Source organism: Bos taurus, chromosome 18 (assembly GCF_002263795.3).
Source record: "Bos taurus isolate L1 Dominette 01449 registration number 42190680 breed Hereford chromosome 18, ARS-UCD2.0, whole genome shotgun sequence".
Lineage (NCBI taxonomy): Eukaryota > Metazoa > Chordata > Mammalia > Artiodactyla > Bovidae > Bos > Bos taurus.
The window spans coordinates 65,041,308-65,054,899 of NC_037345.1; the positions used below are offsets into that span (position 1 = coordinate 65,041,308).

The 13,592-nt window shown below is 44.9% G+C and overlaps 1 protein-coding gene across 4 annotated transcripts; it reads right to left on the bottom strand.

Moving 5' to 3' along the window:
- Positions 1-4,260: 4,260 nt before the first annotated feature.
- On the bottom strand, positions 4,261-11,865 carry LOC789996 (zinc finger protein 211). 4 transcript variants are annotated; one of them, XM_059877277.1, is made up of 3 exons: positions 11,489-11,865; positions 9,460-9,581; positions 4,261-7,472 (listed from the first exon to the last, which is right to left on the bottom strand). In XM_059877277.1, exons 2-3 carry the CDS (start codon positions 9,491-9,493, stop codon positions 6,094-6,096), a joined length of 1,413 nt encoding a protein of 470 aa, XP_059733260.1. In that variant the 5' UTR covers positions 9,494-9,581; positions 11,489-11,865; the 3' UTR covers positions 4,261-6,093. The 4 variants fall into 4 exon arrangements, with proteins under 4 accessions (XP_059733260.1, XP_010813949.2, XP_059733259.1 ...); XM_010815647.4 differs by having other exon boundaries at positions 9,460-9,586; XM_059877276.1 differs by lacking the exon at positions 11,489-11,865 and adding an exon at positions 10,408-11,482 and having other exon boundaries at positions 9,460-9,586.
- Between the last annotated feature and the right edge of the window lie 1,727 nt (positions 11,866-13,592).

Sequence of the window (13,592 nt, forward strand, 5' to 3'; positions counted from 1 at the left end):
TGGGGGATTCAGGCTCCAGAGCACGTGTGGGCTCTAGTTTGCAGCACTATAGTTGAGGTGGGTGGGGGCGTAGTTGTGCCACGGCATGTAGGATCTTAGTTCCCCTCCCACGAATCGAACCTACATCCTCTACATTGAAGGCAGATTCTAACCATGGACCAACAGGCAAGTCCCAACATATCTTTTTGATACATCTTCAAAATTCTGGCCTTTCTATTTTCTCATTTAATTAATTAAATTATTACTATTTTGCTGACTAGTTATTTCCTGTTCATGTACATACATGTGAAAGTGTTAAGTCACTCAGTTGTGTCCAACTCTTTGTAACCCTATGGACTATAGCCTGTCAGGCTCTTCTATCCATGGAATTCTCCAGGCAAGAATAGATATGAGGAGGGAGAATTGTTGGGGGCCAGAGTGAGGTACTCCACCCGTGACAAAGGTCATGAGGAAGGAGGCTCGACATACGCAAAGGCGGGATCGAGCCTCAGGAGTCCCCCTGGAAATCCTCGAGCATCTACCCCCATAACCAGAGCCTGCCTACTTTACTACTTTGTGCTCACCTACACCTCTGACTTTACGGGGGGCTGTCCCCCACCACCTCTTTTGGAGAAGGAGTTAACTTAGAGCTCCAGTTAATAATAATTCCTGGGCGTGATAAGAGTGTTTTAACCTACAAACTCCTCTGAAGGTTCTCTAGCCTGCCTGACAGGCTCGTCCGGCCACATGTGATTGCTCACAGCCTCCCAACCGTGAGAGGCACAAGATGCTTTAAACCCTCTAAAAACAGGTTCTTTAGAGAAGTTAGAAAACTATAAGTATAGTGGGCTAATTAGAAATTGTGTTGGTGAAGGGTTTTTCATTTGTTGAGCCAATGTTTGTTGCTAAGTCTCCACATCCCCTGCCCTTACACACATTAATGAATATATAGAAGAAATAAGTATTAACCTTTGATATTAATCACGTTAGACCTTAGGCTAAGTAAATTCTTTCCTTAGCTAAAACCCACTACACCCTCACCCTGTAGGAATGTAACTTTACTTGGGTGGCGTCTGTTTTGAGAATAATCAGCCCTGGAGAAATAAGTGTCCTGATTGACTGACCGCTGTCACAAGGAGAGGGTCGTAAATTGTCAGCAGGCCCCCCTGGCCAGAAGATGATGTAACACCCCTAAGACCTCTGTATACATTTGTGTGAAGCACCTGACTTTAATAAAAGTCAGGACTGCTGTCCCCACGTGACTTTTGTATAACATCTCAGTGTATAAAAACAGACTCTGGAAAATAAAGAATTGGGATCAGTTTCTCGAAATACTGGTCTCCCCATGTCGCTCTCTCTCTCACTCTGGTTGAGTCTCCATCTGGAGCGCGGAACCCACCATGCTTACTAATTATGCCTGGGCTTCTAAGATCCGACCGGGGAGGCCTCAGTGTCTCCTCTCCTTCGGGAGAACGGAAGGACGCCTGCGGCCTACGTAAGTGGTGCAAACTTCTTGTCTTGAAGTTTTATTGGTCTCCCGCGTAAACCAAGCTACTCAGCCTCTTTTCTCCACTGAATTTTCCTACTGAGCTATCCTTATTCTATTACTCTTTATATCTTTAATTAATATCTAATTGAAGCTATTGTATCCTGATCCTCGCCTATGCCGTCTCTCCTTCGAATACCCTGGATCAGCCGGGGCTGGTCCCCGGCAGAGAATGGCATTGAAACATGTATAATATCATGTATGAAGCGAGTCGCCAGTCCAGGTTCGATGCACAATACTGGATGCTTGGGGCTGGTGCACTGGGATGACCCAGAGGGAGGGTATGGGGAGGGAGGAGGGAGGAGGGTTCAGGATGGGGAACACAGGTATACCTGTGGCGGATTCATTTCGGTATTTGGCAAAACTAATACAATATTGTAAAGTTTAAAAAAAAAATAGATATGAGGATAAATTTAACACAAACAGTTTCCAACCCACTTGTATAAATCTGAAAGAAAACACATTTATGGCTGTAGATCCTTCCAGAAACATTCAGATTCACTTAATTACATACGTCTTTTCTTTTACATACGTCTTTTCTCACTCCATCGATTTGACCTCCTGGATGTTTGATTCATTCCCATAGTGCTGTTTTATCCCCTGCCAGATGCCTGCAAAAATTGGTGGTTCAGTGATTAAGTTTGCAAGCTCCCAAAGCAGGGGTCACAGTGTGGTCAGGAAAAAAAGTCTAACCCTGGAACTGTGAAAAATGGGCAGCTATTTTCTTCCCAAAACTTTAGTGCTACGGACATGTTATAGAATGTATGAAATATGGAACCTGAAATGTGACAGAAAACAGTCCTAGTTTAAATGTACTGGATAACTACAAATTACGGGATAAAATTTGCTCCTCTTAAATACAGATGATAATACTGAGAATGCTAGAGCATAACAAACTGTAAGTATGCTCCTTTGTTTTCAAATTTATTGAAATTCCCAAACACAGAGCTCTAATCATTGTAAATTATGGTTTACTCATTAACTTTCTGTCAACAAAGAGCAAAGACACAAACTTCCAGAGCATTCACACTGAAAAGAGTAAAGTTTTGACTCCAAAATAAACTGCTGGAAACTGCATCTCGTTTTTCTTTAATTAACTAATTTTATTTGGCAGTGCTTGGTCTCAGTTGTGGCATATGGGATCTAGTTCCCTGTTCAGGGTCGAACCTGGGTCCTCTACATTGGGAGCATGGCACCCCAGCCCCTGGATCACCAGGGGAATTCCTGCATCTCAATGTTTAATTAATGTGCATTCTTTTGATCCTTTCTGAGGAAAACATCCTCAGAGTTCAGTTGTTGTTTCCCCCCTCCTCAAGAATTGCCTTTATTTTAAATATCTTTCTTGCTCTGTTTATGTTTTAAAGTATTGAAGTATTTAAATTAACTGAGTTAGGGCATTATAGATTATCTTTTGTTTCCAATGAAAATAATGATTTTCTGGGTAAAAGTATGTATTAAAATATAAAAATGTACATCCTAAATACAGGCACTCTGTATATTCAGTCAGGTATACTTTATGTGTGTGTTCAGTCGTACCCAACTCTTTACAAGCCCCTGGATGGTAGCCTGCCAGACTCCTCTGTCCACGGGATTTTTCAGGCAAGAATACTGGAGTGGGTTGCCATTTCCTCCACCCAGGGGTTACACCTTACACAAATGTTCAGAACTTGTCACTTCATAGTAATTTTACTATTTTTGGGGGGGAGGGATGGTTAAAATATTTTAGTTGAAGGATAATTGCTTTACGGTGTTGTGTTAGATTCTGCTGTTATCAAGTCTCATTATCATTTGTATCATTTGTTGCTACTGGATCAGTATGATTGAGTTGGAATGATGTACCTCTATCAACTTTTCCCAATTCCATGTTCAGTGACACCATGTTGTTAGTTTGAAATTGGCCATGCTAAGAATATTTGTATTCGGAAAACTGGAAAACACTACAAGCCTGGACTTCGTTATATTATTGAAAGTCTAGATTTTAAAATATGTGGATAGTGCAGATTAAATTTAAACTACATGGTACATGTGGTAATTACATTGTATATAGCACACACAAAAAATGAGGATAAAAAGGAGCTATTTATTTGTTAATGAAAAGAAAAATAGGTGAAAGATATAAACAGATATTTTACCAAGAAGACATACAGATGGCAAATAAACCATGTGGAAAAAGAAAGATCAACATCATAATTCTTTGCTGCTGCTAAGTCGCTTCAGTCGTGTACGACTCTGTGCGACCCCAGAGACGGCAGCCCACCAGGCTCCCCGTCCCTGGGATTCTCCAGGCAAGAACACTGGAGTGGGTTGCCATTTCCTTCTCCAACACATGAAAGTGAAAAGTGAAAGCGAAGTCATTCAGTCGTGTCCGACTCTTTGTGACCCCATGGACTGCAGCCTACCAGGCTCCTCCATCCATGGAATTTTCCAGGCAAGAGTACTGGAGTGGGGTGCCATTGCCTTCTCCGTATGATTCCTTAGGGAGATGTAATTAAAACGACTACTTCCTTAAATTAAAAATTTAAGGAAATTCAAAAGACTGACCATACCAAGTATTGGCCAGAATGTGGAAGCATTTTACATGCTCCTGGTGGGTATGTAAAAACAATCTATAAATGTAGATCGTAGTTTGTCAGTTTCATAAGTTAAACATTCACCTATTCTATGACTCAGGCTTTATACTTTGAATTACTAACACAGTGTAACTGAAAATCCATCCATACATACAGACTTACATATAAACGTTCTAGCACCTTTATTTACAATAACCCACAGTAGAAATAACCCAAATGACCATAACCAGATGAATGGATGAACAAACAATGTAACTAGAAACGATACTACTCAGCAATAAAGAATGAACTACTTATATATTATCACTTAAGAATCTCAAAATGTTTAGATTCTGCACTTCAAATAGATACACTATATCAATGTCAACTACACCTGAATAAAAATTTACAAAATGACTCAAAAAACCTAGGTCTGTCACACTTTTTAGGAAATCAGATATTGAGAAATCCCTAGTGGTCCAGTGGCTAGGAACTGGCACTTTCACTGTCATGGCCCAGGGTTCGGTCACTGGTGAGGGAACTATGATCCTGGAAGCCTCAAAGAACAACCAAAACCAAAATGAAAACTCCTCATGTCTCACAATCCTATATTGCCTCTCTTTTCTGATGACCTTGGAGAAGCACCCTTGTCTTAGTGGCAGCAAATCCTGATGAGAATAGATTTCTTCCCACCTGAGTTAACAGGAATGCTGGCTGATCACAGAACCACACTGTGGATGAAGGGATCTTTCTCTGTTTATCTGCCTCTGTGGCAACGGCCTTTGGCTGAACATTCTAGATGTTCAAGCATCTGTGCACACTGATACTGCACAGTCACAGTCACTGGAGCATCTGCTGATGCAATGTTAGGACACTCTCCACCTACCTCACTGCAGTCTCCTCCGCTCCAGGGTTACTTGACGAACATGGTTCCCTCCAGCCCTGTAGTCTTCCAGTGGAACTATCTAGTGAATGCTGGGGGTCAGGACATGTGGTTCTTTTATAGGTTAACTGCTGAGCATTATGTGATCATTCACTGTGAATAACAATTCATGTTTCCAGAAGCACTGGAGGTTGTCACAACCTCATGACTCCTCAGATGTTTTCTGAGCCCACAAAAAAAACCCTGATACACAGTCCACAAATCAGGACCCCAGAGCCTTGCGGTCTTTCTGAGGAGACCTTGAGCAACAATGTATTTACATTAGGCCAACCCCACAAAGAGAGCTACATTCTTCAATCATACTGAGGTGAGGCACACAAAGCACAGGACCCCCATGAAAGCTGTGCCATCATTAATGCTGCTAGAGCCCTGTTTTCTTCCAATCACCTCATATAAAGTGAATAGAAGCCCCAGACCAAAGAGGGCTGAAACATTAATGCCTTTATTATTGCAAAATGCAAAGGAATACAAGGCATGAAGTTCTCAGCTTGGTGACTTGGAAGCTGGGGAAATCAGAAGTGTCACCAGAAACTAACATGTCCCTGAAAATGTAGTCCTGGCTGGCAAGTCACCAACAGAACTGAAACTGGGTCCACTGGGCCCAAAATGAGTGAGGTCCATGCCCTACTTTAGAAATGAGCAAGGAATGAGGATGCCATAAGAGCTAAGACTACTCACTACTTCCCTCCACAGAAAGGGATGGGACAGAAGTCAGCTTCCCTGAGCATACTGGGAGGTAGTTTCCACACTGGGTGGACCTGCCAGGTGATAGAAATGAAACTGGCAGTGACATAAAGCTGGAAAGCGCCTGGCAGGCAGTTGAGCCACAAGGGAAGCCCCTAATAACGTGAAGCACAGCTTCTTAAAGATTCCTACATACCTGAAACTTAAGGGGAATCTCCCCAGTGCAGATTTTCAGATGCATTAGATGGCCCAGTCACAACTTTTCCAGTGTAAATATACTAGAAGGAAACTGCACATCCCAGCATATCTAAGGCCTTTCACTGGTGTGACATCTCTGGGGTTGAATGAGGTCATATTTGTAGCTGAAAAGTTTTTTCCAACATTCACTGCACTCAGGACCTTTTTCCAATGTGAACTCTCTGGTGCTGAATGAGGCTGGAACTTTGGCTAAATGATTTTCCACATTCCACACACTCATAAGGCCTTTCTCCAGTGTGAACTCTCAGGTGTTTAACAAGGTTAGATTTACAGCTAAATGATTTCCCACATTCACTGCACTCAACAGGCCTTTCTCCAGTGTGAACCCTCCAGTGATTCTTGAGGTTGGAGCTATGGCTAAATGATTTTCCGCAGTCCCCACACTCATAAGGCCTTTCTCCTGTGTGGACTTTCCGATGTGAGCTAAAGCTGGAGCTTTGCTTAAAGGATTTCCCGCATTTACTGCACTCATAAGGCCTCTCTCCAGTATGAAGTCTTCTGTGGTGAATGAGGCTAGAGCTTCGGCTAAAGGATTTTCCACATTCACTGCACTGATGAGGCCTTTCTCCAGTGTGAACTCTCCGGTGGTAAATGAGGCTAAAGTTTTGGCTAAAAGATTTCCCACATTCACTGCACTCATAAGGCCTTTCTCCAGTGTGAACTCTCTGATGCTGAATGAGATTAGATCTTTGACTAAAAGACTTCCCACATTCCCTGCACTCATAAGGTTTTTCTCCTGTGTGAACTTTCCTATGGCTGTTGAGGCTATAGCTTTGGCTAAAAGATTTCCCACATTCGCTGCATTCATAAGGTCTTTCTCCACTGTGAACCCTCTGGTGTATAATGAAACTGGAGAGGTAGGTAAACAATTTTCCACATTCATGGCATTCATAAGGCCGTTCTCCAGTGTGGACTTTCTGGTGCTGAATGAGGTTACATCTTCGAGTACAGGCTTTTCCACATTTGCTGCACTCATAAAGCCCTTCTCTAGTGAGGACTCGTTGGTCCTCAACAAGTGTGTCTGTGCAGTTGAGGGCTTTGTTGCCTTCTCCCCAGTTCTCATGCCTTTTTCCATTGTGAGAGACAGCTTCACACTCATTACTATTGTTTGGCTTCTCCTCAGTGTGATGGAAAAATCCCACATTGACTAAGAAGTCGTTCCCAATCTCCCCATAGACAGTGGGTTTCCCTGACACATGGGTTGTGCAGCTGTTTATAATCAAGGCTGTGTCCACAGAACTTCTGATGGGTATCTCTCCAATGTGTTGCTCCTGGTATTGCTGAAGGTTGGCAGAGATATAGAATCGATTTCCACATGTGTATGGTTTCTGCCCAAGATGTGTTTCCTGGTGCTCAGGAAAGTGCAAAATGTCTCTCAAGACTGGGCCACACATCTCAAAGGGCTGGCCCTTGTGGGGAGATGAATCTACCTTGAGAGTCCTGATCTGTGACACTCCTATACAAATGCTTTGTTCAGAAGGTGCTTCCTTATCTTCTACTCCATGCCAATAGCCTGAAATTAAAGAAGTGATGGTGAAGTACATGTTAACCTTATTGAGAAGAGGCAAAACCATCACAAATGTAACTCAACACATCAAAGGATCAGCTCATGAAATTGCTTTCAGGAAAACTCAGCTTGAGGAAGCAACTGCTGTGCACCACTGAGTCCCTAAGGTCACAGAATGCTGCAGGTCTCACTGGGCACAGGACATGAGGAAAGGCCTATCAGAAAGGTTTGTGCTGTAACTCATTTTTCTGTCAGCAGCTTTTCATTTTTTGCGGCCATGCCACCTGGCATGTGGGATGAGAGTTCCCCAAACAGGGATTGAAACAGTGCCCTCTGCAGTACAACCACAGAGTCTTAACCACTGGACCACTGAGGAAGATCTGTCAATAGATTTTAGCAGGATTATATCTACTGATGACGTGTGATGCTGTCAGAAGTCCAGTCCAGTCCCAGAAAAATCTGACTGGAACAAAGGTCACAGTATTTAAGGATTATTAGCTACCTGCACTCTTTAGAACACGACAAAGTCTGAGTAGGGAACAGTGTGAGGAATGAGTGAGGTGAGCAGTGTAGAGAGGTGGAGAATAGCTCTCAGCTGGAATCAGAGTGGAAATGACTAATAGAAATGACAAGTCCGCAAAGTGTCGAGAATTGAGAAGGGAAAGGAGTGAGGTCTGGCTACTGGCAATGGCACCAATACAGAAGTAAAACAGGATAGGTTCCTGGTATGATTTCAACCAAGACCTGAAGTCATGTCCTCTGTCAACTTCCATTCATCTGGGTCAGGCCTGCTATGAGCCCATCTTGTTGAGAATGGAGTCATGTCCATTCTGTGAAGCTCAGGGGACTTTTTCTGTAGCCCCACCTGAAGATCTGCATGTACCCAAGAGAACTAAAATCATAAGGGAATGACAGGACAAGTCAGTAGCCAAAACAGGACCAGACAACTCAGAACACAGGAGACCGCCAGAATGCTATTAAATATTACCAAAAAATTCCTAAGACCATAGCTGAAGGGAAGATAGCACAGTAGTAAGAACCAGGAATCTGATTTCTCTTCTGGACAACGACACCAGTAGAATTAGTCTAATGCAACTCTTTTGCAATGCTCAACTGCTTTAATTTTGTCCCTTTCAGCTCTTAGCATGGTAATAGTATTCATCCTTCCACTCCCTGCCTCTGAGCCCTTGGGGTGGGGACCTTGTACAGGTTCCAAGAATAGCTTCTAGGAGTCAGGATGGGCAATAAGGAGTCTGTCCTCCAAACGTCAGAAATACTCCAAGATCAGAAACAAGAAAATGACGCCAGCTTCTACCACTAGTATTCATCATAGTATTGGAAATTCTACACGGAGCCTTAAGAAAAAAGACAAAAGGCATCCACAGGTCACGAAATTGTGAAGATTGCACCACAACACTTCTAGAATCAATGAATTCAGCAAATGAAGAGGATACAAATTAAATATCTGTGGGAATTCCCTGGTGGTCCAGTGGTCAAGGCATGCTGCGGTTGGGGAACTAAGATTTTGAGGGCAGCAGCGTGGCAAAAAAAAAAAAAAGAAACTGGTAAATGTTTTGTGTACATGTCCCAAGTGAAATAAAGCAAAAAGAACCTTAACTAAGGGTCTGTCAATAACATTTGTGTAAGCAGTGACTATGTAAGTGACTACACTTCCAACACAGTCAGAAACAAATGTGAGCTATAGGAATGAAGGGTGTTATACTAGGGTGCTATGGTGCTGGAGAGTCACCCAGTGAGGCAGACGGCAAGACATGGGGGTCCTTTAGGCTGACAAAACAACAGTGATACCAAACTCTTCCCTGGGAGGCTTTGGGGCAGTAGGTGCTGTGGTGACACGGATGAGAAGGAGGCGAGCGCTCAGCCCAGCCCTTGTAAACACAGCACAAATCCAGGCCACTAGGGATACACCTGCCCCTGGAGAAAAGAGAAGCAGAGCTTGGCCCAGGGCACAGGGGCAGGTAGAAGAGCTTACCCAGTGAGGATGTAAGTGCAAAGTTCTCCAGCATCACATCGTGGTACAGGCATCTCTGAGCCTCATCAAGGAGAGCCCATTCCTCCCAGGAGAAGTACACAGCCACATCCTCAAAGGTCACACTGCCCTGCCAGGACACAGACAGATGAGACCATCAACTGCCTCACTCCTGAAGACCCACAAGCCACCTCCTCGCACATCTACGCCATCTCCATCTTCCTCCTAAGAGCTCAGAAGAGATTCCCGACCTTGGTGCCATAGCTGCCTGCTCTCTCCTCACTCTCCCACTAACTGCTCTGTTCACACTGCTGTCCACTCTGCAATCAGTGGAGCCTGTAAAGACCCAGAAGAAGTCACCGCCCTGATTGATCAGATCAGTCATCTGATCCACACCTCCCACTGCCTCCAGAATAGATGCCTGATTTCACAGACAGTCATTCCAGGTCTGACTGCTGCTCCCCACAGCCAGTTTATTCTTGCCAGGAAGGAAGGAGACCTGCAATTCCCTGAACCAACTTAGCCTCACCTCCAAGCACTTCCTGTCTTTGTGACAAGCTTCCACATCTCTTTCTATTGGTGGCCTGAAAGGGGAACCCTTTCATATAACACTTAGACTGGACTTAGGACTGAGCTAGGATTCTCCAAGGTCCGCACACCCAAGCGCTGGGAAAATGCCAGGTGACACGTTTCATAACAACCCAAATTTGGAGAAAATTAGAAGGCTTCCCTGGTGGCTCAGATGGTAAAGAATCTGCCTCTCATGCAGGAGACTTGGGTTTGATCCCCAGGTTGGGAAGATCCCCTGGAGAAGAGAATGGCATCCACTCCAGTATTCTTGCCTGGAGAAATCCATGGACAGAGGAGCCTGGCAGGCTATAGTCCATGGGGTTGCAAACACGACTGAGCAACTAACACAGGGTTGCACTAGTGAGGGTAATCTCCACTTACCCGATTATATTCGAAAAGCACCTTCGCAGCCATGGAAACCTGTGGGAAGTGCCAAGTCTTAGAGGGATGTGATCCTGGCAATTTTCCAGGGACTGAGACCTTCCCTGCACACCTGGTGGCATCTGAACCAGGTTCCACGAGTGTCTAACCTCTATTCACTCTCAGCAATTGTGTGTCCTTGGAAAAAAAACCTAAACTCCATCTGCTTCAGTGTCCTCAGCATCCCTACAATTAGTTCTTTCATTGAACAGACTTTGGTGATTTTGCCAAACCTAACACGTCACGTTTCTTTGCCTTACAATTTTCTATGGCTCCAAATTTGCTGTATGACTCAGGAAACTCAAACAGGGGCTCTGTATCAACCTGGAGAGGTGGGATGGAGAGGGAGGTTCAAAGGGGACCGAATATATGTATCAGTTTAATTCAGTTCAGTCGCTCAGTCATATCCGACTCTTTGCGACCCCATGGACTGCAGCACACCAGGCTTCCCTGTCCATCACCAACTCCCCGAGTTTACTCAAACTCGTGTCCATTGAGCCAGTGATGCCATCCAACCATCTCATCCTCTGTCGTCCCCTTCTCCTCCCGCCTTCAGTCTTTCCCAGCATCAGGGTCTTTTCAAATGAGTCAGTTCTTCATATCAGGTGTATATCTATGGCTGATTCATGCTGAGGTTTGACAGAAAACAACAAAATTCTGTAAAGCAGTTATCCTCCAATTAAAAAAAACTTTTTTAAATTTTCCATGGCTTCAAAGGCCTCAAAAAGGAAGGTACAACTCCTCAGTCCGCCACTGCAGATGCGACAGCATACACACACTGTTCCCTGCAGCCATCAGATGGACCCCAGTTTCCCCGAATTCTCCTGCCTCAGTCGGACCGCCACATCTCTGCGCCTGCGCATCCCTCCGCCATCGCCCTGTACCAGGCGCCACCGTACTATCTGTCAAATAGAAGGCCCCACCCACCACCGCATCGCTGTCCTGGATACCCGGGTCCGAGCTGCGGGCACCTGAGCAGACGTTCGGGGCTTTAGCGTCTGTTAGGATGAAGCCGATGAGGGCCGGACGGATCAGCGTTTACCTGAGGAGTGTCCCTCAGCGCCGCCGCCGCCGCCATCGGACTCCGTGCGCGGAGAGGGGCTAACCCAGCACCAACGTCTCCAGGCCGCCCTGTAGGTAGCGATGTGCCCGACTGTAGGACCGCCTCCAGTCCCTGGGGACAAAGCGTCTTCTCCCGCCTCCTCTGTCACCTCAACCCCGATCCTTCGGACCTCGAAAACCGCTCAAAGAACCGCTATGGAGACACAGGAAGTCCCGCCTTCACCCAGTGAGCCCACCCACCCGCCGGAAATGTCGGAATTCTGGATGTTCATTGGGTGCGCTCCGCTGCTGCTCAACGCTTAGCTTTCTGGATAATGGAGTTCGGGCAGGCGCCAGCCTGCAGCCTGAGAGATTCTGCTCGAATCTCCCAGGGTCAGGCAATCCTCTAGGCTGCTCAAAACTGACCTCCCTGTTCTTCCAGGTAGGCTAGAAGCTTCGTGTCCTCTTCAAGGGGCTAAGGACAATTTCTGGGGAATTCGAAGAGCATTTAGAAAGCCTTCAAAGCTATTGATCTCAAAGTGTTTGGATAATAATTTAGATTCCATGCAGCTGTCTGTAGTGAACATGCCCTGATAGATGACAGCGATGATATACTGTCATACTGTCCTTTAAATGTACTCAGACTGAGGCGTTTAAGTCATTTTTGTGAACTTTAGTGAGTTTTGTCTGGGACTTTAAAGGAAAAAAAAAATCATTTGTACCATAGGATACAAGATAGAGGAGGCATATTGGGCAGCTCTGACGAAGATGGACGTGGTGGGATCTGGGCCTCGCCTTCCTCTTAGTCAGTGAATGTGCAGAACTCAGAAACATCGTTTTATCCACTAAACATGAAATTACTGTATCTTAAGAAACGCAAATCTTTTATACATGCACATTCTTTTTTTAATATACGGTTGGCAGTTTCTCATGAAATATCACCTTTGCTGTTATTAAGGAGTACTACTCTCTGTACATCTAGAAAATAGAAAGTTGTTGAAAAACAAAATTCAACTGAGTATGTGTTAAAAATCTAAACGATTTGGACTTCCCTGGTGGTGCAATGGTCAAGAATCCACCTCCCAGGGCAGGGGACATGGGTTCCCTTGCTGGTCTGATAAGATTCCATGTGCCGGGGGCAACTGAGCCCCTGTACAGTAGCTACTGAAGACTTCCAACCTAGGGCCTGTGCACCATAACAAAAGAAGCCACTACAATAAGCAGCCCTCACCCCACAACTAGAGTGTTACACCACCCCCTACCCCTCTGCCGCCCCGCAACAACTAAACTAAAGAAAGCCTAGGCACAGCAAGGAAGAACCGTGGACCCAAAAATAAATAAATAAAATTTCTAAATGGCTTTATTAAATGATTCATGAATCTGAAAGTGTCAGTCAAGCAAGTTCAGAGGAGCTCCAAAGTGCCACAGAAACAGAAATGTTTCTTTAAGGCAGCACAAAGACATCATAAAACTTGTGGACATGGGAAGAGGGGAGGAGATGGTGAGATGGATGAAATGAATAACAAGGAAACTTACATTCAGTTAAGTTCAGTCGCTCAGTCGTGTCCGACTCTTTGCAACCCCATGATTTGCAGCAAACCAGGCCTCCCTTTCCATCACCAACTCTCGGAGTTTACCCAAACTCATGTCCATCGAAACGGTGATGTCATCCACCCATTTCATCCTCTGTCGTCCCCTTCTCCTCCTGCCCCAATCCTTCCCAGCATCAGAGTCTTTTCCAATGAGTCAACTCTTCGCATGAGGTGGCCAAAGTACTGGAGTTTCACCTTCAGCATCAGTCCTTTCAATGAACACCCAGGACTGATGTCCTTTAGGATGGACTGGTTGGACCTCCTTGCAGTCCAAGGGACTCTCAAGAGTCTTCTCCAACACCACAGTTCAAAAGCATCCATTCTTCGGGGCTCAGCTTTCTTCACAGTCCAACTCTCACATCCATACATGACCACAGGAAAAACCATAGCCTTGACTAGACAGACCCTTGTTGGCAAAGTAATGTCTCTGCTTTTGAATATGCTATCTAGGTTGGTCATAAATTTCCTTCCAAGGAGTAAGCGTCTCTTAATGTCATGGCTGCAATCACCATC